Source organism: Corvus cornix, chromosome 5, assembly GCF_000738735.6.
Source record: "Corvus cornix cornix isolate S_Up_H32 chromosome 5, ASM73873v5, whole genome shotgun sequence".
Lineage (NCBI taxonomy): Eukaryota > Metazoa > Chordata > Aves > Passeriformes > Corvidae > Corvus > Corvus cornix.
In genome coordinates this window covers 11,934,892-11,960,994 of record NC_046335.1, presented here as the reverse complement: position 1 = coordinate 11,960,994, position 26,103 = coordinate 11,934,892, and the positions used below count along the sequence as shown (strand labels likewise).

Here is a 26,103-nt window from a genome sequence, read left to right as displayed (position 1 = left end):
ACCTCTTCCATTCAAGCAAAGCTATCACTAGTTAATTGAAGTACTTCTCACGAGCACTAGATTAACTGTCCATAGTGGAAAAAATTGCACATTACTGTGAGAGACAGTAGAGAACAAGACAGGTTTTAAAAGAAGACTTAAAATAGTTTTCTAAATTTGAGGTAATTTTTCCTTTAAATATTTAGATTGTGATTTGTCTTCATGACAACCTGTAATGAAGTCTAATACTGCATTAATTTCAGAAACTAAAATATTCACGAGGTACAGAGTTCTAAAGAAAAGTCAGACCACTGCTGGAAGTAAGGCCATTAGCTGAGAGCAAGTACCAGAGTTTGCAAAAGTGATAAATCTGCTTTAGACATCAATAGCCCCTTCTGCAGGTGCAGGAGGAATGTTTTATTCTCTTTGTATTGTGTCCCTGAGTTTGAGTCCACAGAAAACGATTAATAAAGCTGATAAGCCTTTAAGAAATGTAAATGCAGAATGTTTGGGAGTGGTATTTATTTTACAAATAAATGCTATTGATTGGAGGCCGAGATTTTCCAATTCTGATTTCTCAGAGGATACACTTATAGAATAAGACAAAACATTAACTATTTCAAATTGATAACTATGGATTGCTTGCTACTGATGTAGTCTCAGTTTAGTAAATTTTTAATTTCTTGAATGGAAAAATGTTTAATTGCTTTTATTTTTCTGAAGTTTAATAGTGTTTTCAATTTGTTCTTAAAAGACCGTTTACATTATAATTTTCATTAAAATGCAGATTATAAAAAGATATAGGTAAAAAGCTAGCAGTCCAAGTAAATTTGAGTATCAGTTGCTATTTTAATACTGAATACAGAAATTAGGAAAATGACAAAATGTATGCTGACCTAAGTAGTTTCCTAAGTGTTTAAATGGTCCTGTCTCTAATGTAACATAAAGGCTGCATTTAACTGCAGATCAGCTACTGACTGATATGTCTTAGGGTTTCTTGATAGTGTGAATCAACTTTTCTTTTGTAAAATAACTTAAATACACAACAAACAAGAAAAAAATAAAATTGGCTTGTAATGCATTATCACAGGCCAACATCAGTAACTTCTAAAAGTGTTTTAAGTCAGTTTTCTTGCCTTTTGAATCTCTCCTGACTGCACGTAAAAGTAAATCTTTCTACTTTTATGCATATGGCATAGTTGAAGAATCGAATGGGGATGTCTAGTTTTTTAAGGCAGTGAAAAGATGTTACACTAAACACTATAAAGTTTCTAGGAGAACGTTTTTTGTGAACTGATGTGAGGTGTTTATTTGCATGTGGTTTAAAGTACATTTAGGAGAAGCTAATCTCGCATCTAAGTTGGTTCTTTTTGTCTAGTAATGCTAAACAAAAGCTGAAGGTTTTTTACCTTACATCATGTGATGAATTTGCATTCATTCCTTCCTAGCTCTTGTTGGATGACTTGGCCATTGAGCCATAGCTGTGACGTGGAGATGGAGAGTCATTGCAGATGTTTTCCCGTGTTTCACAATCTATTTTTCTTCTCCTGTTTTAAGGGTGTGATACAGGTACAATCTCAGCACATCACTGAGAATATAAGGTGGAAAAACACAGCCCAGCTCTTCTGCCCTGGTACCTTAATTACCCTTTGGTTCCTTTATTAGCAAGTTTGTGTTAGGCTGTATCTTCAGCTTCTTAACTCCAGGAAGGTGCCATGGAGTCACTTCCTTTTCAAACTGCTATTCTTGCATTAATATTATGCTACGGAAGGTTGTCTTTACCCTCCTGATTTCTGGTTGCAATGCTGGGGTTTGGGGTTTTTCTCAATGGCATCAGCTGATCCCAGCATAATGTGGTGGAATCATAACTGGCTAAAACATTTTCTGTTGACTTCTGTGTTCAACAGAGGCAGCACAATAGTTTTGAACCGTAAAGCATTTATGTTGATAGATCTCTTCTGGGTAAAATTCTTCTAATTTATTGATGTGTCAAAAATTTCTTCCATCTTCCTCTTAAGCGCTATTGGGGAAGATAATTTTTAACTGGTTGATTTCCAAGTAGAAGCTCATCTACCATCTGCTTGGGAAAAAATGGTAAGCTGTTGGCTATAGCTCAACAGCTACAGGCAGGTCAAGGGCACATGCTAATAATTTTGCTGCAGTGATTCCTAACTAATTAGCCACGAGGAACTTTCTGAGAATGTTCTGTTAAGATCATTTTCTTCTCTCCCATTTTGTTAATGAATGCAGTGCTCCCAGCTGTGAGGCTCTGAGTGATGATTGCTATTATGGATTTATCCTTTCAAATTCTGCCTCTAATTTTAGGAAATTATATTCCCTGTCTCTAAGTTTCTAGTGGTAAAACTGTAAAAGGACAAGTTATTCCTCAGTAAGTGTTGGGAAATACAGTAATCAGATTTTATAAATACTGGATTGTATAAATACTGGATTGTAATAGCTAGCTGTATTAGAGGAGGGAAAATACTGTTCACAAAACTAGAGTAGTCTGTAGTCCATATTAGTTCATGAAAAAATATTTGTATTATAATTCTTATGAGAATTGTTTAGGAGTGATCCGTTCTCACAAGATGATGCTTTAGATCACTGTTACTGTGGTTCCCAGTACATCCAGAGTAAAGCATTAGGCACATATGTGGGATAGTTTTCTTCCCATTTCCTCCTACACATACATACCTTGTGAGGACATGGAAAAACTAATCTGGTCTGTTCAGATTACTTAATGTGAGATGTACCTGATTGTACCCAACCAGGGCATCTCCTTGCACTGCTAATCACTCTTATCTTAAGAACGTGCATTAGAATAGAGAATGAACTGAAAAGTTGTCCTACCTGTTCAAAAATGGTACGTGTGTATACATACATAAGCTTATGGATAGGCATGGCATTGTTCCTGTAGCTGTTTGGTTTAAATATTAGATGTGACTTCTTGTTCCTCATAATCCAAATTTTCCATCTCAAAAAGTATATATGATGCTTGCACTTTTATCCTATTATATATACATTTATAGCAAAATACAATTAGAGGATTAGACATTCAGCTATTTTGATTTCCAAAACTTCAGGTAAAGCAATGATGTTTACAGTTTTAACTGCAAGTAAGAAATTCTGCCTGATTTTTTCCCCCTAACCACACAAAGTAACAAAATTAAATAGGATAACATTATTTTGGGCTTTAAATCCACTTGCTTCTCACAGTGGAAAGCTCTAATCTGGCAGACCAGTCCAGTATGTGCCAGAGTTTATGATATGCTGTTGCCCGTATGTGTTGTCATTGTCCCCAGGAGATGAGCCTGGAGGGCAACTGCTGTGTTTCAGGTATGGTACAGTGTTCTGCATTAGAAAAGTGAGCAGAGGAAAGATATTTAGTCTGTGAAATACTGTCGACACTAATCTTTTAAACAAAGGAGCTTGGCATGGCGTTGTCAAAGGAAACTAAACCTGCTGGTTTATTTTCCCATTGTTCCCTTGCACAGAGACTCTGGTCTGCAAACGACCACTGACATTATGCCACAGAAATTGCTACACGGAGAATACCTGGTACTCTCCAATCTTGCTTCGAAGCCTGGCAACAGTGTTGTGGCTGCATTCCCCTGTTTCTGCGCTACCGTGAATTGCTTGTGTTCTTTCTGAGAGAAGTCAGATGGTTTTCTCTCTTCCTAAGTTTTTTCTCTCTCTGTTGCTGTCAGCTCAGACAAACTGCATCTATTAAATAGTTTGTCTGTCTGACTTCTGTGCCCCAGACTCAAAGATGCATGAAATTAACCAAAAAGGAAGGGCAAAATTTTGAAGATGTAGGAGATGCCTGCCACAGAGGGATGTTTCTCTGCTCTCTTAGAGTTTCAAGCTAAACATATGGTATCAAGAGAGGTGAAGCAGAGAGGTCATTTGAAAGTTAGTGGTAGTGTTACTCCCAGGATGCTTGAAGGAAATAGTTGAAATATCTCAGTTACTTGCACGAGATCTCAGTGATGATGTGGGCAGGAGGAAGGGAACTTGCCAAATTTGTGTCAAGTGACATGTGCCACATCTGACAGCTTTGCAGTTAGTGGAGTCCAAAAACCATGGGCCTTTATGGGTAGAAAGATGTTTCTGGAAGTATAGGATCTTCAGTGTTCTTAATTGCTTTCTAGTATACTGAATCAAATTCAGTCTGTGAATCTCCCAATTTGCAGGATTGTGCTTTTTTTTGTTTGCTTATTTTTTCATAAATACTATTTTTAGCTTTCTCTCCTTTGAGGGCATGGCTTTCTCAGCAACTGCTGTGTTCTGCCATAGAGTTAGCTGCATGCTGAGGGTGAAGAATTCCTTTCTGTCCATGTGCAGTTTCATAAGGCTCTAGAAGTCACTCTGAAGTTCATAGCTATTTCCAAGGAATGTAAATACTTGTACCAGCTGATTTCAGGAGAAGTGCAGAGCGTGATACACTTAGTAATATCTCTCAGTGACAGAAAGTATTCTTACCAGTTGAGCTCAATTCAGGCTTACTGGCACAATCTATGTCTTTATGCTGGAAGAAGAGCTGCTCTGTGTGTGGGTGATGCTGCCTTTCCACTGCCATCCCTTGCCATGTTTTTCGTCATGTGGGTTATCTTTATTTTTTACCAAAGACCACCACTGGAATTTGCTATCCTCAGAAGGCTTGCATTTTCTTTCCTGATGTCCTGCAGAGTGTCTAAACACAAGGACATCACTGCAAAGGCTTTGAGATGCTGCTTTTAAAATGTATTATAGAAGTGTCTAGCAACCACAGTTGCAATCAGTTTTGGAAGTACTTCATGTACACTTTTATCCTGTTAATTGGTGCTCCAAAGAGGCCATGTAGATTGAATAAACTCAAATTTGTTTGCCAGTCTTTTGAGAATCAGTACCTAATGTTTCCACTGCATGGTCAGCTGCGGTGGTCTGAGCTGGACAAGATAGCCTCAAAATTAATGTCTGCATAATGCAAAGGTGAAATATGTTTATTAAAGTAGTTCTTCTGGGGGGAGAATGCCAAGTCTATTTTAATTATTTCATACTCATTAATGTACAGTTAAAATTTAGGTTTTTCAGAAGGTAGTAATCTACAGAAAATAGTATGCATCTAATAGGCTTCCTTCTAACTTACAGTGTAAGTATGTAATTTAGCTTTAGCCTACATACAATGAAATAGTATTGAAATCACTCTTGTAAACAACATACACGTCCTGTTGTTGGCTTTGCTTCAGCTGTTTCTTCACATTTGGCTAAGCTCAAGTAATAAATTGCTGTAAAACTGGAATACGCTCTGGAAGGAGATTAATCATCTGACTCAGTATTGTCTTTAGTTTGCCACGAGAAATCTTTCCAATCTATGAGATCATGGATTAGTTGGTTGGACAATTTAGAGAGGCATGTAGTACATTCCCCTTTTTTGCTGCCTTCCTTTTGAAACTGTAGAATCTCAGCAAAGCAAAAATGACAAATTACTCTTTTTTCCAAGTATTACCACAAATACGTATTGTGATGAAAAATCAGGCATCTGAATTGCTACCTCCTTGTTTTATCTAATTTTTGACATTGTAGGTGGCATTTATATCATGAGATGTAGATTAACTCCCTGCCCATTGCAGGTGGGCAGAAATCTTTAAGGTCCCTTCCAACCCAAACCATTCTATGATTTACATGCTTGAGATAATGATTTAGACTTGCATTAAAATCTGTGAAAAGAAATTAACATTGTAGAAAGTGACTCACTTCAGGTTTCTAAAAACATGTTGCATAAATTTCACTGTAAAGTCCTTTTTCTTCCCATTGGTGAAAAAAGATAATGATTAATTGTTGTGCTGTTGATGCTACTACCCATGTAGGTGATACAATGTCTGTTCTGTCCATCCTTGGGCAAGGGGTGGTAGTGACTGTTAAGGAGATCTAACACTTCAAGGCAATTTGCCTGGATTTGCTGTCTCCTTCATATGCCTTTCCAAATTTCATTATGAATGTGTGCTAAAATACTCCTTGCAAATGTCCTTTGCTGTGAGGATGAGTGGTATACTGCAGAGGCAGGTCACAAATTAGGCTAACAATATCAGTCTTGCTTGTGTGGGCAGAGTAGGTCACATCTGTTGTGACATTTTTGTTGTTGTGTTGTTAGTTTATAGCATTAGTTGTTTTTTTCTCTTCTGATGCCATACCATTTCTCTTATTTGGCTGTGTTGAAGTTGCAACTTTATTGCTTAACATACTGGGATAGAATGATCTCAATGGCAAGAACATTCCATCCTCAACTTGCATAACAAACAGGTTATGCTTATTTTATAATTGAACTTTGCATTCTTCATAAAATGTAGTTTTATTGTATTCTGTGCCTCTTTTCTAGCTTACTTGTACATGCATGCAAAGAGGAGGTAAAGTGAAGTGGTGCTGGACTGTAAGCAATCTTGTCTCCAGCTGCAATCTTACTGAAAGCCGTTAACTTTTTTTTTTCTGCATCCTTGGAAGGGAGCTGCACCCATAAAAACCAAACAAGCTGTAGGTTACAGCAAGGATGAGGATTATGTTGCCAAGACCGTACAAGAATGATGATAGTGGAAGGTACAAAAGTTATGTGTCCCACAAAAGGGTTTGCTGGGGTTTGTTGGTCAGTGAGAGTGTGATGGAAAGAGTCACAGTGGCAGGTGGGGGAAGGGGGAAGAAGGGAGAGAGCTGTACATCTTAACAGTTACTAGTGGGAGAGATTTCCTACAGGACTGTAAATAAACCAGTGCCACTGATTTACCACTTGAAGATTAATGTCTGAGCAAAATTACTGTTTCTACACGCTTAAAAAGTAGTGAAATGGATGAGAGTGTTTTCTTTTTTAGCAATGGCTAGATCATTTCAACACCAACTGATTTTCGCCTGGGTTTCCTTTACTGACCTGGTTTTGCAATTTGGCTATTTCTTGTTGACTGAATTCAGAGGAAAACTATTTGTGATGATATTGAATTTAGCAGAATGGCTGAAGTTTGAATTTGGCTTGTATTGGTTAAATCAAGCTTTTGATTTGGTTGCCTATTGTCCAGTATGCTAATCCATGTTATTTCCAGCTGAGTTAAAGTGTAAAGTCATTAGAGCAGTGTGGGGCTTTTGTTTGTAGAGGAAAGGTTAAGTTCTGCAGGCAGCTCATACTGCTGCCAGCATAGCTGCTAATCTGAGTTTGGGGACTAATTACCAGTAATAGCTACAGGACAGAGTCCTGTGTTGAGCAGAAGTCTGATTAGGACAACGTTTGGAAAGCTTTGTCATGGGAAACGTTTTTTAACATTTTTCAGGAACTTGGGTTCTGATTTAGTTCTTTCAGAACCATTACTTGCCTTACTACTATATTCAGCCTAATAATATCCTAATGCTGTTATTTTAGATAAGGTCTGAAAATCCTATAACAGAATTAACATACATTTTAAACTGTCATAGCCTATAGCTATTTATGGACTGTCAATATTGTTATATTGTTTCTGAGTTGTTTCTAATTCAGCTGTTGGTAACCACAGATAGCTGCTGGGGGTGTGAGGGATGAGGAAGCCAAAACTGATCTGATGAACAGATTTCAAAACCAATCTGTATTGGAGTGGTTTGGAGATGAATAGATTTAAAAAAAAAAAAAAATTAATGCAATTTTTCCCTAGACCCTTATGATTAAAAGTTTGTGTGCATTAACATTTTTGGATATGCTTTTAGAGGTACTCAGAAACAGTTGTTTTCCTTTTTCAAGCACTTAACTTTGTTTTAAAATTCAACAGGAGTTATTATTATACACAAACCATTTAACTTTCATATTGTGCCCTTGTACAAAAAAAGTGGAAAACTCTGATTTGGAATGGAGGTGAATTAAGAGCACAAGAAATGAAAACAAATAAAATCTTCTTCTAAAGAGAGGTCAGCTTTAACAGAAGAAATACAGGCTGCAGACTTGCATTGGGAATGAGGGAGTAGTCAACTATGATTGCAGATAGTAGCATAAATATCTATTTTTGCTACAGTATGACTTATTAAGTAATGAATTGAAAGCTATGATCCTTGACTAACATTACTTAAGATCATCCAATAAGTTAGTACCCCACTTTTTTTTAGGTTTCAGAGCCTAGTTCAATAAAACTTTGCAATTTTCTTTAAAAACTGTGCATTATTTCCCTAATTGTTACTGACTTAGATGTCTTTGGTGTTGCTTTCTTCTCATTTCTCCTAACTTTGTATTGTAATAAGTTACAGTGTTTCTATGTGATAGAACAAAAGTGCTCATTTAGGAAAAATATTCTTATTATTAGTTTTGAGTGGAAAGAATGTGTAGTCCTCATCATGGATTTGCAGACTTGAAGCTTCTATGGGTTATTTCCAAATAATGGGCGTATTGTATGCAAAGTAATGACCCTTTTAATAATTTGCAGTCTTAGAGTATAATTACTGAGTAATTCTGAATTTATTTGGGGTTTTATTTCAGTCAGAGGGAATGTTCTCAAAGCTGCTGGTATAAACTAGGAGTTAGCAGATGGGGTCAATATCTGTTCTTCAGTCTGTGTACAGTAGCTTGAAAAAGTGTAAGCCTATCTGTTACTTTTATATGTATAATGTATCTCTATCACCCGTATGAGAAAGAAAAATCTAGACGGGTGTGTAGCATATGAGGAAATGTAACTCTCTACCTGAATGCCCAGCAGTGTCAGAATGCTGTGTTGAGCAGAACAGTGAAGGGTGATGATTGATCACTGCAGTTCTGACATGCAGATAATTCGTAGTGGAACCCAATTAACAACTGGCTCTGAAGCCAACCTCATCATCACATCTTACTTAAGTATTCATCTTTCATTTATTTATTTTTATTTCCATCTCTTCCTTTTAGTCACTTAAAAACTTTCTTCCTCAAGAAGTCATCAGGTCTGAGAAAAGCCTTGTTTTTACCTGCAGTCAATTGCATAAGGTACTTCATGATGGCTATCCATTATTGATAATGCTTATTTTTTTTCTGCTGTTTTGTTTAGATGACAGTGCCTCTGCTGCAAGCAGTATGGAGGTAACAGATCGCATTGCCTCTCTGGAGCAGCGTGTCCAGATGCAGGAGGATGACATCCAGCTGCTCAAATCTGCCCTTGCTGATGTGGTCCGACGCTTGAATATTACGGAGGAGCAGCAAGCCATGCAGAACAAGAAAGGACCTACCAAAGGTTTGCATTTCAGATAGATGTAAAATAGATAGTGCACTTCAATGAGTGTTTCATATGTATTAAAATGAGGTATTCATTAGCTCTTGAAATATTCAAAATTAACAAATCAATTTGAAATTCAACCTGTTAAAAAGAGCACATAAAAATCCAGATGGTTAAATCTGTCAGCCTTCTACAGTTTACATGAACCAGCAAAGCATTTGCATTTTCTTAGTGCTTAATCCACAATCTACATTTAACCATTGCTACCACTTCCTTGCTTCTGATCAGGATTAGTTTATAAACTCTTTAGGAAGGCATTGTCTTCTGTGGGAGAAACTCCTAATAGGTTGGGGTTTTTTTATCCAAAAAAATGAATTAAACTTAAGTAAAATGTAATTAAAATTTAATTATACATGTCTTAAGTGTCTGTAGATGATACAGACATAAGGCAGATCTCTAAGCTAGCAGAGTTGACATAACTAAGGAAATGGTACAACACCAGCTGCTCAGCTACGAAAGAAAGGTAGAGCTGTGGTGGTTGCCTGACCGTGTTCCAGAGCAGCAGATCCAGAGCCAGTGAGGTGCCAGGTGTGACAGATGTCACTTCTTGGCAGAATTCTGTGCTGTGCCCACGTGCCACAGCGTGCTCTCTCGTGGCTCCTGCTCTGCAGGAACAGGTTTGTCTGTGCACAGCTCAGAAAAGCTGGACCTGAACATCCAGCGCTTCACAGTAGTAAAAGTTTGAGAACCCGACTAGTGTGATTTACTGTAGTGTGTGAGGCTGCAAAGGCCTGGGAGGCTGCCTATGTGCAGCTTAGAGAAACATGCAAGGTATTTTAGAGTGGTTTTAGGAGTAAGAGTGGTGGCAACCTAGATGTTGAAAGAAAGTATGGCTGACTTTACAGGCTGTTGTCTAACTTAACAAGTTGTTTCTCTAATCTCAGTTATATATTTGTGACCTTGCAATAAATATTTAGTTCTAGTCATTGATTTAACACACTAGGTAGGAACTACTTAATTTGCTGAACTGAGATGTCATGTTTGTTACAAAGTTTTGTGTCAAGAGATGAGGAAAGCTGAAAGGGACGGAATTACAGAGCCAAATTTTGAGTTGGTTGTGTCTCATGCTTGCTGTCAGACAGAATATGCACTAAATATCTGCAATCTTGTCTTCATGTTCCCTTCCCTTTCTGTTGTAATCTCCTTATTTTGTCTTTGTTTTATTGAAAAAAAAAATTAAAATATCAGATAAATTAAATGTTACTAAAGATAGCCTTCACTGTGATAAAATGTTCCATCAAATCTGGTTGTACAAGGGATTAAGAGCATTCATGTTGCCTGTGAAATAGATACTATCTGATGCAAGGAGGAAATAAAGTCTAGTAATTATTACTGAGTTGTAACCAAATCTGTTCTTGCCTGCTGGCTTTACTTAGCAAAATACAAACCAGATTTTCATGGATTCTGTGAGCAGAGTTGAACTCTAAATCAGGAGGAGTTTTCTTGGTCATGGCAGATCATTAGAGCCATAGTTCAATGTACATTGAAGAAAAGCTGCTGTAAGCCTATCCACCTGTCTTCTATGGCTGTTTTTGGGGGGATTCATTTGTTTGTGGGATTTTTGTGTGCATGTGGTTTGGAGGTTTTTTTTAATGTAGATATGGCATACCTGATTCTTTACATGTATGTGAAATTACAGTGTAAGAAGTTTTACTGTAATAATGCAAATAGGGGGCTACAAATATCAACTGCTCTTCCATTGCAAATTACTAGAATGAGTCCTGGTATTTGCCAAAAAAACCCACCTAATTTCTGGAGAAGATCAGCACTGTGACAGTTTATGTAAAGAACTTTCAGTTTGCTGTACATCAGCTGTAACATTTAGTGTATGCTCAACCTTATTAAACATGAATTATAAACACGAAAGAGAATCTGAAGTATTCTGATCACTTGTTTTTTCCACCTGTTTGTCAAATATGATACATTTCACATGATGGCCTGTAACTCCTATAGTAGGCACAACTACTTTATAACGAATTGTATACAATTACTTAGCATAAGAATAATTTCAGTATTTTAGTTTGGAATGGCATTATGGAGGCTCCTGATGGAGACTCTTGGGAGACGGGCTTTTTTAGACATGGGAGGAGCTGGAGTGGCAGCTTCTCATGCTTTACCCCTTGGGCTGCATGGACCGAGTTTGTTTATTTTCCCTATATTGTTTAATCACTAATTCCACATTTGAAATTTTAAAAAGTGGAATTTGATCCCACAGAATGTCAAAGAAATTGTGTCCATGCAAACTGGAGCTTGAAGCATACTGTATGCTGCTGTTACCATTTGATCTATAGATGAAGTAGATCAGGATTAAGTGTGTGTTGGGGGAGGTCTATGCCTTTGGAAAAACAGGATCCCCACTGTACTGTATAAAGTCTGGAACAAGAGTCTTCATGGGACAAACAACTTAATTTTTCTGAGTACTTCAGATTTAAAATTAATTTAAAGATTTCAAGTTCCAGACTTTCAAATCTAGAATGGAAAAATCTTGAGCTTGTTTTCAGTCTTTCTGTTCTTGTTCTAAACTTGAGCTAAGCAGTTTAAAAGCAGCATACATCATGGAAAGGGAGCAGCTTATCTTGTCCATTTGTGGAGCTCCTTCCCTAATGGTGTTTTGAGTTTTTGTTTGGGTTTTTTTTTCCCCTTTCCTTATTTAATTCTACTACTTGGTGGAGTTTCAGTATGGCTTCCTGCCTTTGTTTTACTTGTGTTTGTTGTTCTTTCCTTTTGCAATTACTGGTTTGTTTGTAAACTTAACAGCCCTATTAATCCATAGATCAGAGTATGATTAAAAAAGCTGCTGCTGAGGCTGATAAACTTGTCAGTCCTGCTACCACAGGTAAGACCTTGAAGCACCAGAACTTCCAAAATAAACATTACTGACAAAGCAGTAATAGCACTGTGTTACTGACTTCTAACAGCAATGACATGTTTGGGATTGTGTGACTGTGATGTCAGTTACCACTGGTGTGAACTAGCTGTTGTAAATAAAACTAAATAGCTCCAGTATAAACAGTGGATTAATTGAATTATGCACAGTTTTTCTGTGTGCTGTGTAAGAGTTTCATGGTGTTGCTTTCTACACTAGCTGACCATTTAAATCTCTATTTCCAGAAATGTGGGTTGTGGGTTTGTGCTGGATTTGAAGCAAAACTTCTGTTAAAGGTTGCAGGGTTTATTCCTGGCTGCTGCTAGTTTCAATTTCATAAGGTTAGGAGAGTAAACAGACTCCAGCTAGTTCACTCCAGCTACTTTTTAATGGATGTTCTTTTTAAATAACTATAAATAAGGAAAATATTTTAGTAATTAATTTTTTTAACTTTAATTGCTGTTCTAATTTGTCTTCTCAAAGCTCAATAAAGTTTTGTGAGCTACAGAAAGCTTGCCAGGAGACAAGTCCACAACTTCTCAACTGTAGCTACCTGTGATTCTGCAGTATGCTACCGAATCAGTTTTATACATATGGATTAATTACAGCAGTGCAGCAATTAGGAAACAAGCAGCAGTGCTTCCAGCACAGAACAGTAAAAAGAATTTAATATACAAAAAATGAATAAAGTAGAAGTAAATAGAATGATGTTATCTGAAATTATTTTTAAAAAAAGAAATAGATGCATGGGAAGCCAAGAAAAATTCAAATGTTTTGTATAAGCTCTAAAGACAGCATTAGTCAGTTAAAATATATCATGGAAGGCAGGGCTGGAAGGCACCTTCAGTGAGCATTGAGAAAATTTTCTTCTTTTGTCTCCTTTGTTGACTTTCTTTCCTGTCATCCTTCACTCTTCTAAGCCAAATAAGCCTCATTCCTTCAGTATTTCCCTTATAGGTTGTTTTCTAAATTTCCCTCCTCTGAACAAATAAATGATGTACGAATAACAAGTAAGTTGTGTATTCAAACAAAGTTTCAAGACAAAGTTTGTCTTGCAAGTTGCATTCTCTAGTAGACGGTATTTACTGGCAGTCTTCTGAAGACACAGTCTTTCACATCTTTTTGTTCAATATATAAAAATTTAGGGTGAACAAGTCAGTAAATGCTTGTTGTCAGTGCTACAATAAGATGTTGTTACAATACGACCAATACAACTGTACTGTTTCAGTTTAGCCTTTTAGATCTTTTATCCTTGGCAGTCTTTTTTGAGGAACATTTCATAGGTATTCTCCCTGCCATCCTCTCCAAGTTTAATGAAATGTTATGTTCGTAAGGTGACTTGTGACTGCTGCCTTCTCTCAGGTGGTGTTTCTCTGAACCCAGAGGTATTTGGCATCTTTACAATGGCTTGTAATACAAAGTCCTGTCAAATTTCAAGTGATTCAAGCTTTCTTCCCGGCTGTAGAGAGAGCACTAGTCATGTTTATGTCTGTTTCAAGGCTATGATCCACAGTAGTTTTCATGTTGGTACTCATTGCTTGCAGTTTTAAACATCGTTTTTGCAACTAACTTCTAACTACTCAAATGGGACTTTTCTGTTATTCTAATCTTAATTGTGGCCATGACACTTAGATCCCTTTTTGAACCAATGTTTGATCAGAAGAATGTAGGTAGATAATGTCAGCTTATTACCTCCACTCTTCTGCTGATTTCAGTTGCTTTTTCTGAATCAAAGGTACAATTCCTTTCTGTCAAACATAAACCCACATTGTTTGAAAATAAAGCTTTTGGGGGGAGTAATAATAATTTCCTTGTGGAAAACCTCCAAGAAGACTGAGGGGTGAAGAGCAGAGTTTCTGGGATGACAGCCTGCCTTCATTTCTAGCACTTCGCTGGATGCTGTCCAGGTGGGCAAGAGACTGATGCTCTTTTGAGAGAGCAGGATTGTTTTTGAGGACAACTACTTTTATGCTTATCACTAAGCTCCTTGATCTAGGACAGAGTTTTACACATGAGGGAGGTTATAGAGTGGTGTGCTCAAGCCGTATGCTGTGATTAACTTGATAGGGTGATGATGATGATGATGATGATGATTATTAATAATAATAATAATTCCTCAATGTTAAAACCCTCATCTGTGCTGAATTTGGCAATAGTGACACAAAAATGGCACACTACATGGATAATTTAAAATATTCTAGTGTTGTTTGCTGAGGAAAAAACCAGGGAAAAGTAAACGGAGACAATGATTTCATCTTATGCTTGTTTTATAGCAAGACCACTGGTACAAACCCTGCCTTTAAGGACGACAGTTAACAATGGAACTGTGTTACCAAAGAAACCAAGTGGCTCTTTACCTTCTCCATCAGGAACCAGAAAGGAGACTGTATCACCAGCAGCAAAAAGGTAGGCGTCTATGAGAAACCTTATAACCATGGAATTGAAAACATGGTATAGCTCCTCTTTTAACCTTCTAGATATGTAGTTTTTCTTAATTGCAAAGCAGCAGTGTAAATATTTAGCTTGGAAAGAAAGGGAGATGGATTTTGTTCTAGGAGGCTTTAAATTTATTCATTCTAATTACAATTAAGGTTATTCCCATGAGTACTGAAAGGATGCACAATGCTTGGTCTTACTGGTTTGTGTTCTTTTCTTGCTTTTGAGAGTTTAGCATAGAGAGAATAAAGCACTTCTACTTTGCTGTTGCCCAACATGATGTGAAAAGTGGTGCAAGAATTCTTTGAGTAGCTAGTAGAAAATACATAGTCTCAGAGAAACAGTGTTGTCATTGCAAATCAGTATGTTATCTTTGGTGGTTTTCTCTCACTAACAAAATTATCATATAAACTGCATGCACAGTGTTAGCAGCATCTCAGGGAGGAGGAAAATTCTATGCCTAGCACATATTTATGCAAATGAAAGCATCCATCTTTAGATATCTTACCATTAGCATGTATTTAAGCCCTTTTAAAATTACTGCTCTGTCCCAATCTGCTTTGTGTGTAACTGTTTTTAAATAGGCTAAATGTTTTATACATCTGGGTTATAAGGAACCGAATGGATTGGGTGAAGCAAGTTCAAGTTATACATGGCAGTTACTGTGGTGCTAATCTGCTGTGTGGTTTGTCTGTAAAAGATATTAGAGTGGGGTTTTGGGTTGGGTTTTTTTTGTACATTTCTTTTGTGTGTCTCCTCATCTTTTTGTAGTGATGATGCTGTCAGGTCTGAGGGAGGGAAAGTTGTAGAGATGAGAGCATTAACTTGCTAAGATCTGAGGTCTCTCTCGTAAAGAGATTTTGTCTTCAAAGGTGAGATGGTGGCTAAGGGTATGCCAGTTTTTACTAGTGTGTTGAAGGGGACTGATTTTCAAGAAACTCCAGGTTCTGTTATTGCAGAGAGAAGTTATGCTGTGCACAATTAAAATTGGAAAATACCATATTTGTTTATGTCACAAAAATGAACTCCTGTGAGCTCTTACAAACTGGAGCTCACTGCAGCCATAGGCTTTGGCAGGCTGGTCTGAATCAGCCCTTAAGATAAGAGAAGGAAACCAAATACTGTCTAAACTGTTCCGTTATTAAATTGTATCACCAGAAGTTTGAAAATGGGTGAAAGAACTTTCCTTTTAGAAAAGGAAATGTATTAGTGTTTGAAAAAGAGTACTATTTAGTACATGCTGAATTTTAAAACACATTTGTTCTTCACAAATTATTTTTTCTTAATAATTCTCAGAATTTCATTCTTTCTAATTAAGTTTCAACTAGTAGTTATAAAACATCTGAGAGCACAGCCATTGGCAGACTTCACCTGTGTACAGAGGGTGTGATTCCTGAGTCTCTATGCTCTGTCTCTAAGGTTCAGCATAGGACTTTCTGTCTCAGAGTCGGGTGGGTGAAGTGCAGGTCAGGATTGTACTCATGCTTTCTCTATTCTTGGAGGCCTTTATGTAATTCAGGTGTTCCATCTGGTATTGCCTGCAGCCTGTAGGCATTATCCTAGCTTAGGATCCCTGTAGGTAAGTGGCACTCTGTATCCCTTCCACCTGACCATCGTGCAGCCTGGATACCCAGAATGCCAGTGGGAAAGTCCTTAGCATCATTAGGGAGTATTTTTAGACTGTCTTGATTCCTGTAAGAGAAATTCTTCCACAGGGCAAGTATTTAATGTCCTTTTATTATGCTGTGTCCCTTCTCATTGCTGAAGAAGGTAGGCTGAAGGTGCTTTAAATATGCACCATGAAAATGTATATTCAGTTTTGGAAAAGAAAAAATATACATGGAGAGTTTTGCCGAAATAGGTGAACACTTAAGAGTGCTTAGGAGAGCAGGGTTGCTCCATGTCCTGAAAAAGGCAGTTGTAAATTCAGGTGCTGTAGAATTATTGTTCTCTTCAAATGCTCTAAAATTCTGTATTGGTATCTTTAACATGCAAATTTTCATTCTCTACTCTTACCTTTATTAAACTATATTAAAGCATATTTTATGCCTTGCCTATAAATATACTTCAAGGTGAATAAAGTGGAATGGTAAGGACCTCACCAATTAATTACTGTACAAAACATTTTTTGGTAAATTATTCTGTAATCATTTAATAGTGAACCTTGAAATAACTGGTTGAATTTCAGGGTTTTATAGTAAATGGTGTTTCATATATTTGGTATTCAAACATGATACAGTGAGTGCTCCAAATATATTTCTTGTATACAGTCAAGTAGAATAATTCATTAGGCATCCTTAAGGTGAATTCAATCACACTTTGTATTTATACTGGGCCCTTTTACCTTCAGGAACTGCACGTGTTTATGCATGAAACAGTAATGGAAATACCTCAGCAAGATCAAATAGCTTCCTTTTCAAAGGATAGGACTTGTTTATTTGTGTTAGAAGCTTCTTTCAGTGTTGCACAGTTTACAGATGGTGGGAAATTTTGAGCTATTTTTTCGATCTGATTTTTGCTAAGAAGTGCTCTTCTCTTATGAACTGGTTCCAGAACTGTAGCTAATTCGTAGTGTAGCTATTCTTTAGTCCAAAATATGGTCATGTGACACAGCAGCTGCAAACAGTATTAAGTGTTTATAGATGTTTTAAAACTTAATTTCTGCTTGAATGCTTTCAATAGTTTTTCTATACAACATGTGCACAATTGAAAAGATAGAATTTGAAAAATGAAAGTAAAGTTAAAAACAACAGTAGAAAGGGAAAAAATAGTTTTTGCTGGGTCATCTTCTAAGCTTTTGATCTGCTGTTGAGACTGACATATCTCATAGGATTGCAATAGTAAAAAATAGCATCTTCCATTTTTTTATTACCTATGACCATATATTCAAGAGAAAGTGCAGGTGAATGGAGTCCTTCCCAAATGTTTTCTGAATTGCCTTATGAAAAGAGGGCTTACAATCAAATAATTTGATTCCTCTCTTCTCCTATACTTAGAACCATTAGGTTAGGACTGTATGATGTCCAGTTGAAATGACATCAATCTATCCCTTGAAACAGTTTGTTGTGCATTATTTATGTAAATATATTCAAACAGTCTGTGTGGGGACTATGTGTGCATCCATACATTCTCCTGCTTAGACATAGATGTATTTACTGGTATGTCTGCAGACACAATCTCATTTCATACAATAGCTGTGTTAAATGGGTTGGTTAACTCCTATGAACCCACAGGTTGGTATACAGCTTATCTGCCTTGCTGGATTGCCAAGGAGATGTGGTTCAGAGTTCACTACATTTTCTGATTTCCCATTTAATATTTGAAATGGAAATTACTTCTTCTGGCAGGAATATAAAATTGGAGGTAATAAAAAAAGCTTGAGGCTGAAAGGGTGGAACTAACAGGCTTTTATTTGAGTTCCATATATTCTCTCAGTGACCTTATGCAAATCATTTAACCTCTATGCATATTGCTTTTCCATATGTAAAACATGTATCTCTGGATATCAGTAGGTTCTTATAGGGCCTAATGTGATAATTAGATCCAGATCTTGCAAAGCGTTGGGTAACCTCAACTGACTCTGACTTCAATTAGAATTGAGGGCACCAAACCCCGCTTCAGCATTCAGATCTCATATAGTCAATACCCAATTATCCAAGTTAAGGAAGGACTGAAATAACTTGAATAGAGCAAAACCACAATCCAAAACATGGATCAATTGGATTATAAAAGTATCTGGTGGTAATACAGTGCAAGATAGAAGGCCTGGTGATGCTGGTGGTACCAAGAACTGTGGTCAAGCACCAAGTGGAGCTGCTGCACTCAGGCTTTGGGGGCCATGTGAACACAGCTGGGAGTCTCTGGGTGCCAGCCAGCTAACAGAGAGCTGGAGTGGTTCTGAGATGGGCTGAACAATCACCTGACACAGACAGACAATCAAGAATTACCTGGCTTTGTAAAGTGTTCCCATGTCGTCTTCACAAGAAACCTTTGATCAGAGGATTTGATTTTAATTTTAATATATTTACTAATTCTATGATATAGAAGTGTATAAGTTATTTTGAGTACCAGCTTTTTGAATGCTGCTGTAGTTTTATTCTGAACTTTGTGCTTAGAATAATTATTTGAAATTTTCATTCTGAATAAGATAAGTTTAGTGTATCATGAGCAGAACTTTCCCTTCCCCCTTCACTCTTTCTTTGGCATGTAATGTGGCTTGAAGTTTGCTGCTTAACACTAAATTTGTCTTTGGAATCTGGCCAGTGCGTAGTAATGATGTTTTGTGTCCCCTATTAAAATCTAAGGTTTTGTGACTCATCTAGGATAGCTTTGTTTCCAAGAGTTGAGGGGGAAAAAGAGAAAAAAAAAAAAGTAAGGGAGGAGAATGCGGACAGTACCTTTCCCAGTAGGGATGCTGCTGCAGGCTGCAGGCTAGCACATACTTTGCCTTTCAAAAGGAGACAATCAGTCATTCTTTCTCCCCCGGCAGATTGAAAAGTATTACAATGGTGCAAAACTCTGACAATGGAGATCAAAAGGAAGAAGCAGGAACAAAGAAAACATAAAGAGCTTTGTTTGCAGGGAGAATAAAATACTTTAATATGATAAATTCCTGTTCTTCTAAACTCTAAACACATGGCCCCTAGGAAATTGTTCAGTCGCCTGGAATTAATGTTGTGCGTTTTGTTGGGGGGCAGCGATGGTTTGTAACTGGCGCACACACAAACTCTGCATCAAATCTTCAATTAAGTGCTCTGTGTAACACTCAACTCTCAAAGAAAATGGTTTAAAATATTTAGAATATAAGTTAAAAAAGAAATCCCTCTCCGTTGAACTTCGGGTGGCAAAACTATTACACCACTTCACAATATCTCTAACAATTAAAGTTATTAGTGCATTTTGCTCAAAGGCATAATGAAATTAAAGTCATATGTTATTCCTGAATTCATTCTAATTGATTTAAATAAGGGTCAAAATGAGTGCTAGACAAAATATTAATGCCATCAGTTACTGTCTTAAGAGCGTTGTGTGCTAGTTTTTAATTTCTTTTATTAAAAAGCTTTTATATTTTTCCAAATAATTTTAGTAATAAAATATATATCTTTTTAATTTTGGCCAGATTTGTTCACCACAATTCAGTAATGCAACTACCTGAAACATTCATGCTATGCAGTGGTATATGTATGTATATATGAGGATTTATTTTCTTGTCTTTGTTGTTGCTTTTTTAATAGTCTTTGTCTTTTAGCTGGATCATCTGTTGTGTTCCTTCAGATAGCCTCTTTGATTTCTTTTTTTTTTAAATTTTATTTTTTAGTTGCTTTACAAATGGTCAGTCTATTGGGGCACTGCTGAGATTTTGTCATTCAAAGATACATTGGTGTTCTTAAATGTATGGTTTGAAATGATCAAACATCTAACTGAGTCAATAAACACTTTGTTGTTTACTCCTGCACGTGACTTCATATCTTGAAAGCATGCAATTTTGTCTTTTAATGTAAGTCTTGTAAATGTCTTGTTTCCACATTTTATTGTTGCATTCACTTTTTATTCTGCTTTGTTTACGCACCTCTCAATCTGGATTAAGCAGGTCTGTGAATCTTCTCAATGCATGCAAACTGAAAAAGCCTGCTCTAAGGTGAGGGATCCTTAATAGCTTTGTAGTGTTGAAGTTCAGTTGTTTTTCCTTTCCATTTCAATTCAACACATAGAAAGTGGCTGTTTTAGTAAAAGCGTTAACATGATAGAACTGTAATTATTATTGCCATTTTTAACATTTTCAGAAGTACATGTCTAAAACTTTCTCATCATTGATAAATGCATCACACAATTTAGATAATAATAATTTCAGTGATGGTATCTGCATTATTTCATACTAACATCATTTTTATTATAGGAGTGTTAGACCACATTGCTGTCTTAAGTTAAAAATTGTGTTACTAAATGTTATCTTCCTAAATAATTGCAAATGCTCTCCTTTCATATCACTAATGAGGAAGTCATATTCTGGGATCCAGTTATACTCTTACAAACCTGTAAGTTAAATGAGTATTTTCTGTTGTTTTAAATTCCTCCTCAGGTGACAGTGTATCTACTGTAGCCATGGATATAATCACTGGTGTTTAACAGTCTAGCTAACAAAATGTGTATAGTGCCAAAATTGAGTTAATATAATGGAGTTACAACCCGTGTTTCCAACCACCAACTAATACTTCTCACTGGGCTTTTGTTGTTGTTGGAAGTTTAAAATAAAATTTGTCACAAGATATCATTACTAATTAGTTTAAGCAGTGATGGATATAAATCAAAAGGGTTTAAAAGAATTTTATACCAATGGTAAAAGTAGTTTTAATACTGATATAAGACTTCATTATTCAGAAAGAAGATAGAATTAAACTTCTAAATTTTAGTTCCACTCTTTCATTTCTTATCCTCTAGTTCATCTTTTGAACGTTGACATCTATAAAAATGAAACCCCAAGCAAGATTTGTTTCAAACTGTTTCTGTAACTTAAATTTTTTTCTGAGATTGGTATAATTTGATAATGTCCTTAATTTAATTTCAGTGTAGGCTGATGTTGACGCCTCTTATCCTTAAAGAAGAAAATATGCGTCAACATCAGCCTACACTGAAATTTTCTTAACCAGGAAAGGATGCCAAAATAAAGATTTGATCCTGACAAATCACACAGGATGTTTCTGTAATTAATGTATATAATAGTGGAAGGCACATGCTAAAAGCTATTTTATGTGGAATAAACATTTTCAGTATCAAAGTTTTATTTTCTAACTGGAGTAGTATTAAATTGGATGATGTTATGGAATGCAAGGAGGGTAGTTAAATATTAACAGTACAGTCTTTAATTTACTAGAGAAGGTTTTTTTCATGCATTTGACATTGAGATGACTTGGATAATGTTAGTCTAGTGTAGGAAGTACACTTCTGAAATTAAGACAGAATTAAATTCTTGTTGCTGCCTTTTCTCTGCCCCTATGAATGTATTTTGTTCTGTTGCTGTGTGTAATTTTGCATTCTGCTTGCTCTCTTACATTGCTTTCTCCACAGAAACACTACTTTTTAAGATTCAGCTTAATCATTTGAAACTTGTTTTTATTACAAGAATGCAGCACTGAACATCTGTCCTGCCATTGCATGTTCCAGAAGGTTTTTTTGTCAAGCTGCCTGAGATACACCTTAACATGCATCACCTCTGCAGATCCGCCCCTGGCTGGGCTCTGCCTTCTTTTCAGAAGGGCAATTGCTTTGCAGAAAGACTCTGGTTCAGGTGTTCCCATTGTTTCTGTAACTGAGTCTCAGTTGAGGTGTTCAAACATTCCCCTCCTTGCTGGTAAAAAGACATGGGGGAGCAGGAATAAGTTTGGGGTTTTTTTAAAGCAGGAAGTGTATCAATGGTGGTGTACAGTTGCTAAGCTGAGCATTTTTTGACCAGATGGAAAAGTCTGTCTTGTTTCTTCTAGTTATGGAGAGCCAGCTTGTACCACACATAAAGTGGGACAGAGCCAGAGGAGCTGACTGAGATAACACGGTAGGGATAGCTGTTAGGGACTGATGGGGAGGTTTGGAGAAGTCCTCAAGAATGCATGGGATGAGTATTCTGGTAAGCAGAGCATCTCTGGGAGCGTATGGAGGCCAAGGCAGAGGTGGCTGGGGATGATAAAAGGTGTGACTAGGATGAAACTGTCCTTAAAGGAGCAAGTACTGAAGTTTTCACAGTGGGATGGAGCTTGTGGTTGGGATTTGGGTAGAGATGTGAGCTTGAAAGCAATCATTGATGTCCATGGTTTCTGGGGTGAGAGAGCTGCTGAAGGTGGTTATTTAGTATGGGGATTTTATGGGTAAAGAGGATATTTTCATTCTGCTTTCTGCAGGGCAGAAAACAGTACAGGACTGAAGTGGGGGGAAATGAGATCTGGACACTGAGTCCTGTCATTCAGCTGCTGCCATGGGGAGATCCCTGCCTCAGTCTGGGTACTGCTGCCTGAGCCTCTCTGCTGCAAAGGGCTTGCAGCAATGTGTAAAGCATTTTTGGCCCCAACAGCTTTGGGGCCTCACCCTTAGCTGCTCCCTCTCTTGCTAGGAAGCACTGCTTTAGGGAGAAGTGCTTTGGTCAATAATTTGTCTCCTGTAAGATGTAAGTTCTGACTGAGCTTCTCTTAATTTACTAAGTAACACTGCTTGTGTTTTGGCTCACATTTTTCTATCAGAGAGAGCTGGATGTCTAAGGAGTGCCATAAAGCCACATGAGAGCTCCCTTGATAACTATCTTGGCAGGAAGGATGGCTGAAGAGTGAGAGAGTAGGGTGAGCTTTAAGCCTTTGAGAAACCTCCTGTTAGGACATGTGGGGAATCTAATCTATTCATACATGTAACTAGGAAGCACACATTTTTGACAACAATCAAAAAAATGCAGGCTGGCTCACCATTAATTGCAGTTTGGAGTATATTAATACTAGCTTTGAACCACAGAGTAATTGATATTGAATGAAGACCCAAAGTTAGCTTGCTTGTGTTCAAATTTTGACCTACTTTTGGCATTCTCTTTAGTCTGGCTGGAAGTGTCAGGTAATATGCTTTCTCTTTAAATCTTTCACTTCTTTGTAAGAGAATCCAAAAGTTCAGAAGTATGGAGTGGTAGTCAGAGATTTGAAATGTGACCCAGAAAAAAGATTGCAACTACTCTATGTAATTGGTTTAGCCCTTCTTCTATTTTATGGTTAAGGAAAAAGCAGTATGTTTGTTTCTGTTGCACCAGGTACTCAGCAAAACTCTTACATAGGCTCTTTAATAAATCAAGTTAAGAATTAAAAAAAAAATGTAGTTGATTTTTAAGGGTCAGTGTTCTACTTGATACATTTCTCAAACATATTTATTGTAGAATATATACTTTTACAAGTGCCACTGTGAAACTTGCTCCTTGTTTTATTAGCACCATTAAGAGAACCAGTTCAGCTGAGCGTGTGTCCCCAGGAGGTCGGAGGGAAAGCTATGGAGATTCCAAAGGGAGTCGCAACCGCACTGGTTCCACCAGCAGTTCATCTAGTGGTAAAAAGAACAGTGAAAGGTAATGTTATCTAAGTATCTATCTCCTGTCTCTGCCTCCTGCTCTAATAATGAAATTAGTTTCTTTAGTGAACTTAGTTTTTCTTGTTTAACAAATATTGGAAGCTTTCTTTTTTTACAAAGCTCCAATTCTTGGACCAAAGTATATATTAAAATATTTGAAATAAAACAGGTTTTCATATTTAGATTAAATTTATTTGCCTTATTTCCAAGCTATAAACAGTGTGAGAACCTAGAGTTTCCCAGGAGAGTTCATAATTATTAAACATGCCTTTTCTAGTATCTTAGTAGTTTCCCTTAGTCTTCATATTCCTGACAAATACTTCTTTGAGTTTCTGGTTGTGGTGCATTGACCCCAGCTGGCATCTAAGTTACTGCACAGCCATTCACTTCCTCTCCTCCAGTGGGATGAGAGGAAGAAAATAGGAAGAGCAAAAATGAAAAAACTCATAAATCAAGATAAAGGTAGTTTAAGAAGTGAAGAAAAGAGGAAGAAAAACCAAAACAAATGCTGAGAAGCGTTCACTCACCACATCCCACATGTAGACTGATATCCAGCCAGTCTCTGAACCATGAATGCCTCGGTCTGAGGGCCAAATTAAAGATAAATGAGGGGAGAGATTTACATGCAAGTGCTGTTCAATGAAGCAGAGTGAGGTGATGCCTATCTCTGTGTATCTCTGATCATGCTTCTCTGTATTGCTGACAGCACAGAGAAAAGAGAGTATCTTGTCCAAGAGTTTCAGACTTAGGATGGCCTTGAACAAATAACTACTTCATTGAGGTTCATCAGTATTGTCAGTATAGGTCAAGCAGTTCTTTCCTGTATTTCCTACTCAGATTTTAGTTTTGACCATTTCACTTGACCCGTTCTATTGCAGTTTCCTATGCAAGAAATGGTGTTGATGGTACTGTTTTACTGTCTCACAGATGATGTGACCATAAAAACACATGGTTAATGAAGATCACATAATAACCTAATTTACCTGCTCTGTCTGGGAATCAATGCCATTATACAAGTCATTGTCAGTGGTGTGGCACAAAATGTTCCTTCCTTTTTATCCCTTCAGCATATTTGCTTGAATAAGGAGTGACTGAGCTGGTTGTGTACTATTTCACAGCCCAAATATGGGTGATTACATTATTAATAGCTCGTTTTCTGGCTTATGTTTTCAGCTATGAAGCAAGACAGCAAGTGTGCAAACTACAGAACTTATTCAAATTTATGGGTTGGGATAAAAGGGCAGATTACTAAGGGTGGCACTTTGTGGCTGTTTGCTACAAGCTGCCTGAACAGGACGAAGTGCATGGGGTCTTTTACAGGCAGCTTGAAGCAGCCTCAAAGTCACAGGCCCTGGTTCTTGTTGGGGACTTTAACTACCCTGACATCTGCTGGAGGAGCAACACAGTGAAGCACAAAGAGTCCAGGAGGTTCCTGGAAAGCATTGATGACAACTTCCTGTCACAGGTAGTGGAAGATCCCACAAGGAATGGTGTGCTGCTTATGCAAACAAATAGGGAAGGCCTTGTTGGAGATGTGAAGGTTGGAGGCAGCTTTGGCTGTCGTGACCATGTGGTGGAGTTCCATACCAGGAAGGGATGAAGCAGGGTAGCAAGTAAGATTGTAACCATGGACTTCAAAAGAGTTAACTTTACCCTGTTCAGGGATCTTCTTGGAAGAATCGCATGGGAACAGGCCCTGGAGGGAAGAGGGATCCAAGAGGGTTGGTTGATATTCAAGGATCACTTCCTCCAGGCTCAAGAACAGTGCAACCGGATGAGCAAGAAATCAGGAAAAGTGGGCAAGATACCTGCATGCATGGATAAAGGACAAGGACGTGGGTGTTCTGGTGGACAACAAGCTGTCCATGGGCCCTTGTGGCCCGTGCGTGTGCCCTTGTGGAAGGCCAGTGGAATCATGGGGTGCATTAGGAAGAGTACTGCCCGCAGTTTGAGGGAGGTGATCCTATACAGAATCATAGAATTGTCAAGGTTGGAAGAGACCTTTTAGATCATCAAGTCCAACCATCCAATTCTGCCCCTCTACTCAGCCCTGGTGAGGCCACATCTGGAGTGCTGTGTCCAGTTCTGAGTTCCTCAGTACAAGAGGGACATGGAGCTCCTGGAGTGAGTCCAGTGGAGGGCTACAAAGTTGATCAAGGAACTGGAGCATGTCTCTTATGAGGAAAAGTTGGGGGAAATGGGCCTGTTCAGCCTCAAGAAGAGACAACTGAAAGGGGATTTGTCAGTGTCTATAAGTATCTGAAGGGAGGGTGTCAAGAAGATGGAGCCAGGCTCTTCTTGGTGGTGCCAAGCAAAATGACAAGAGGCAATGAGCAGAAACACATGCACAGGAATATGAGGAAAAATTTCTTTACCGTGTGGGTGACCGAACACTGGAACAGATTGTCCAGAGAGATTGTGAAGTCTCCCTCAGTGGAGATATCTGAGAATTGTCTCTGGACACAATTCTGTGCCGTGTGCTCTGGTATAACCTTGCTTAAGCAGGGAGGTTGGACC

The 26,103-nt window shown here is 37.6% G+C and overlaps 1 protein-coding gene across 10 annotated transcripts in view; it reads left to right on the top strand.

Moving 5' to 3' along the window:
- EML1 (EMAP like 1) overlaps positions 1–26,103 on the top strand; it is a 122,436-nt gene that overhangs the window by 61,016 nt on the left and 35,317 nt on the right. For 5 of the 10 annotated variants that reach the window (XM_020583442.2, XM_020583437.2, XM_019294025.3 and 2 more), the window contains exons 2-5: positions 8,976–9,158; positions 14,340–14,472; positions 20,090–20,140; positions 23,450–23,584. In XM_020583442.2, the coding sequence (XP_020439031.1) occupies positions 8,976–9,158; positions 14,340–14,472; positions 20,090–20,140; positions 23,450–23,584 (502 nt within the window). The remainder of the gene's footprint in view (positions 1–8,975; positions 9,159–14,339; positions 14,473–20,089; positions 20,141–23,449; positions 23,585–26,103) is intronic. The other 5 variants (XM_020583441.2, XM_039552349.1, XM_020583444.2 and 2 more) reach the window with 3 other exon arrangements.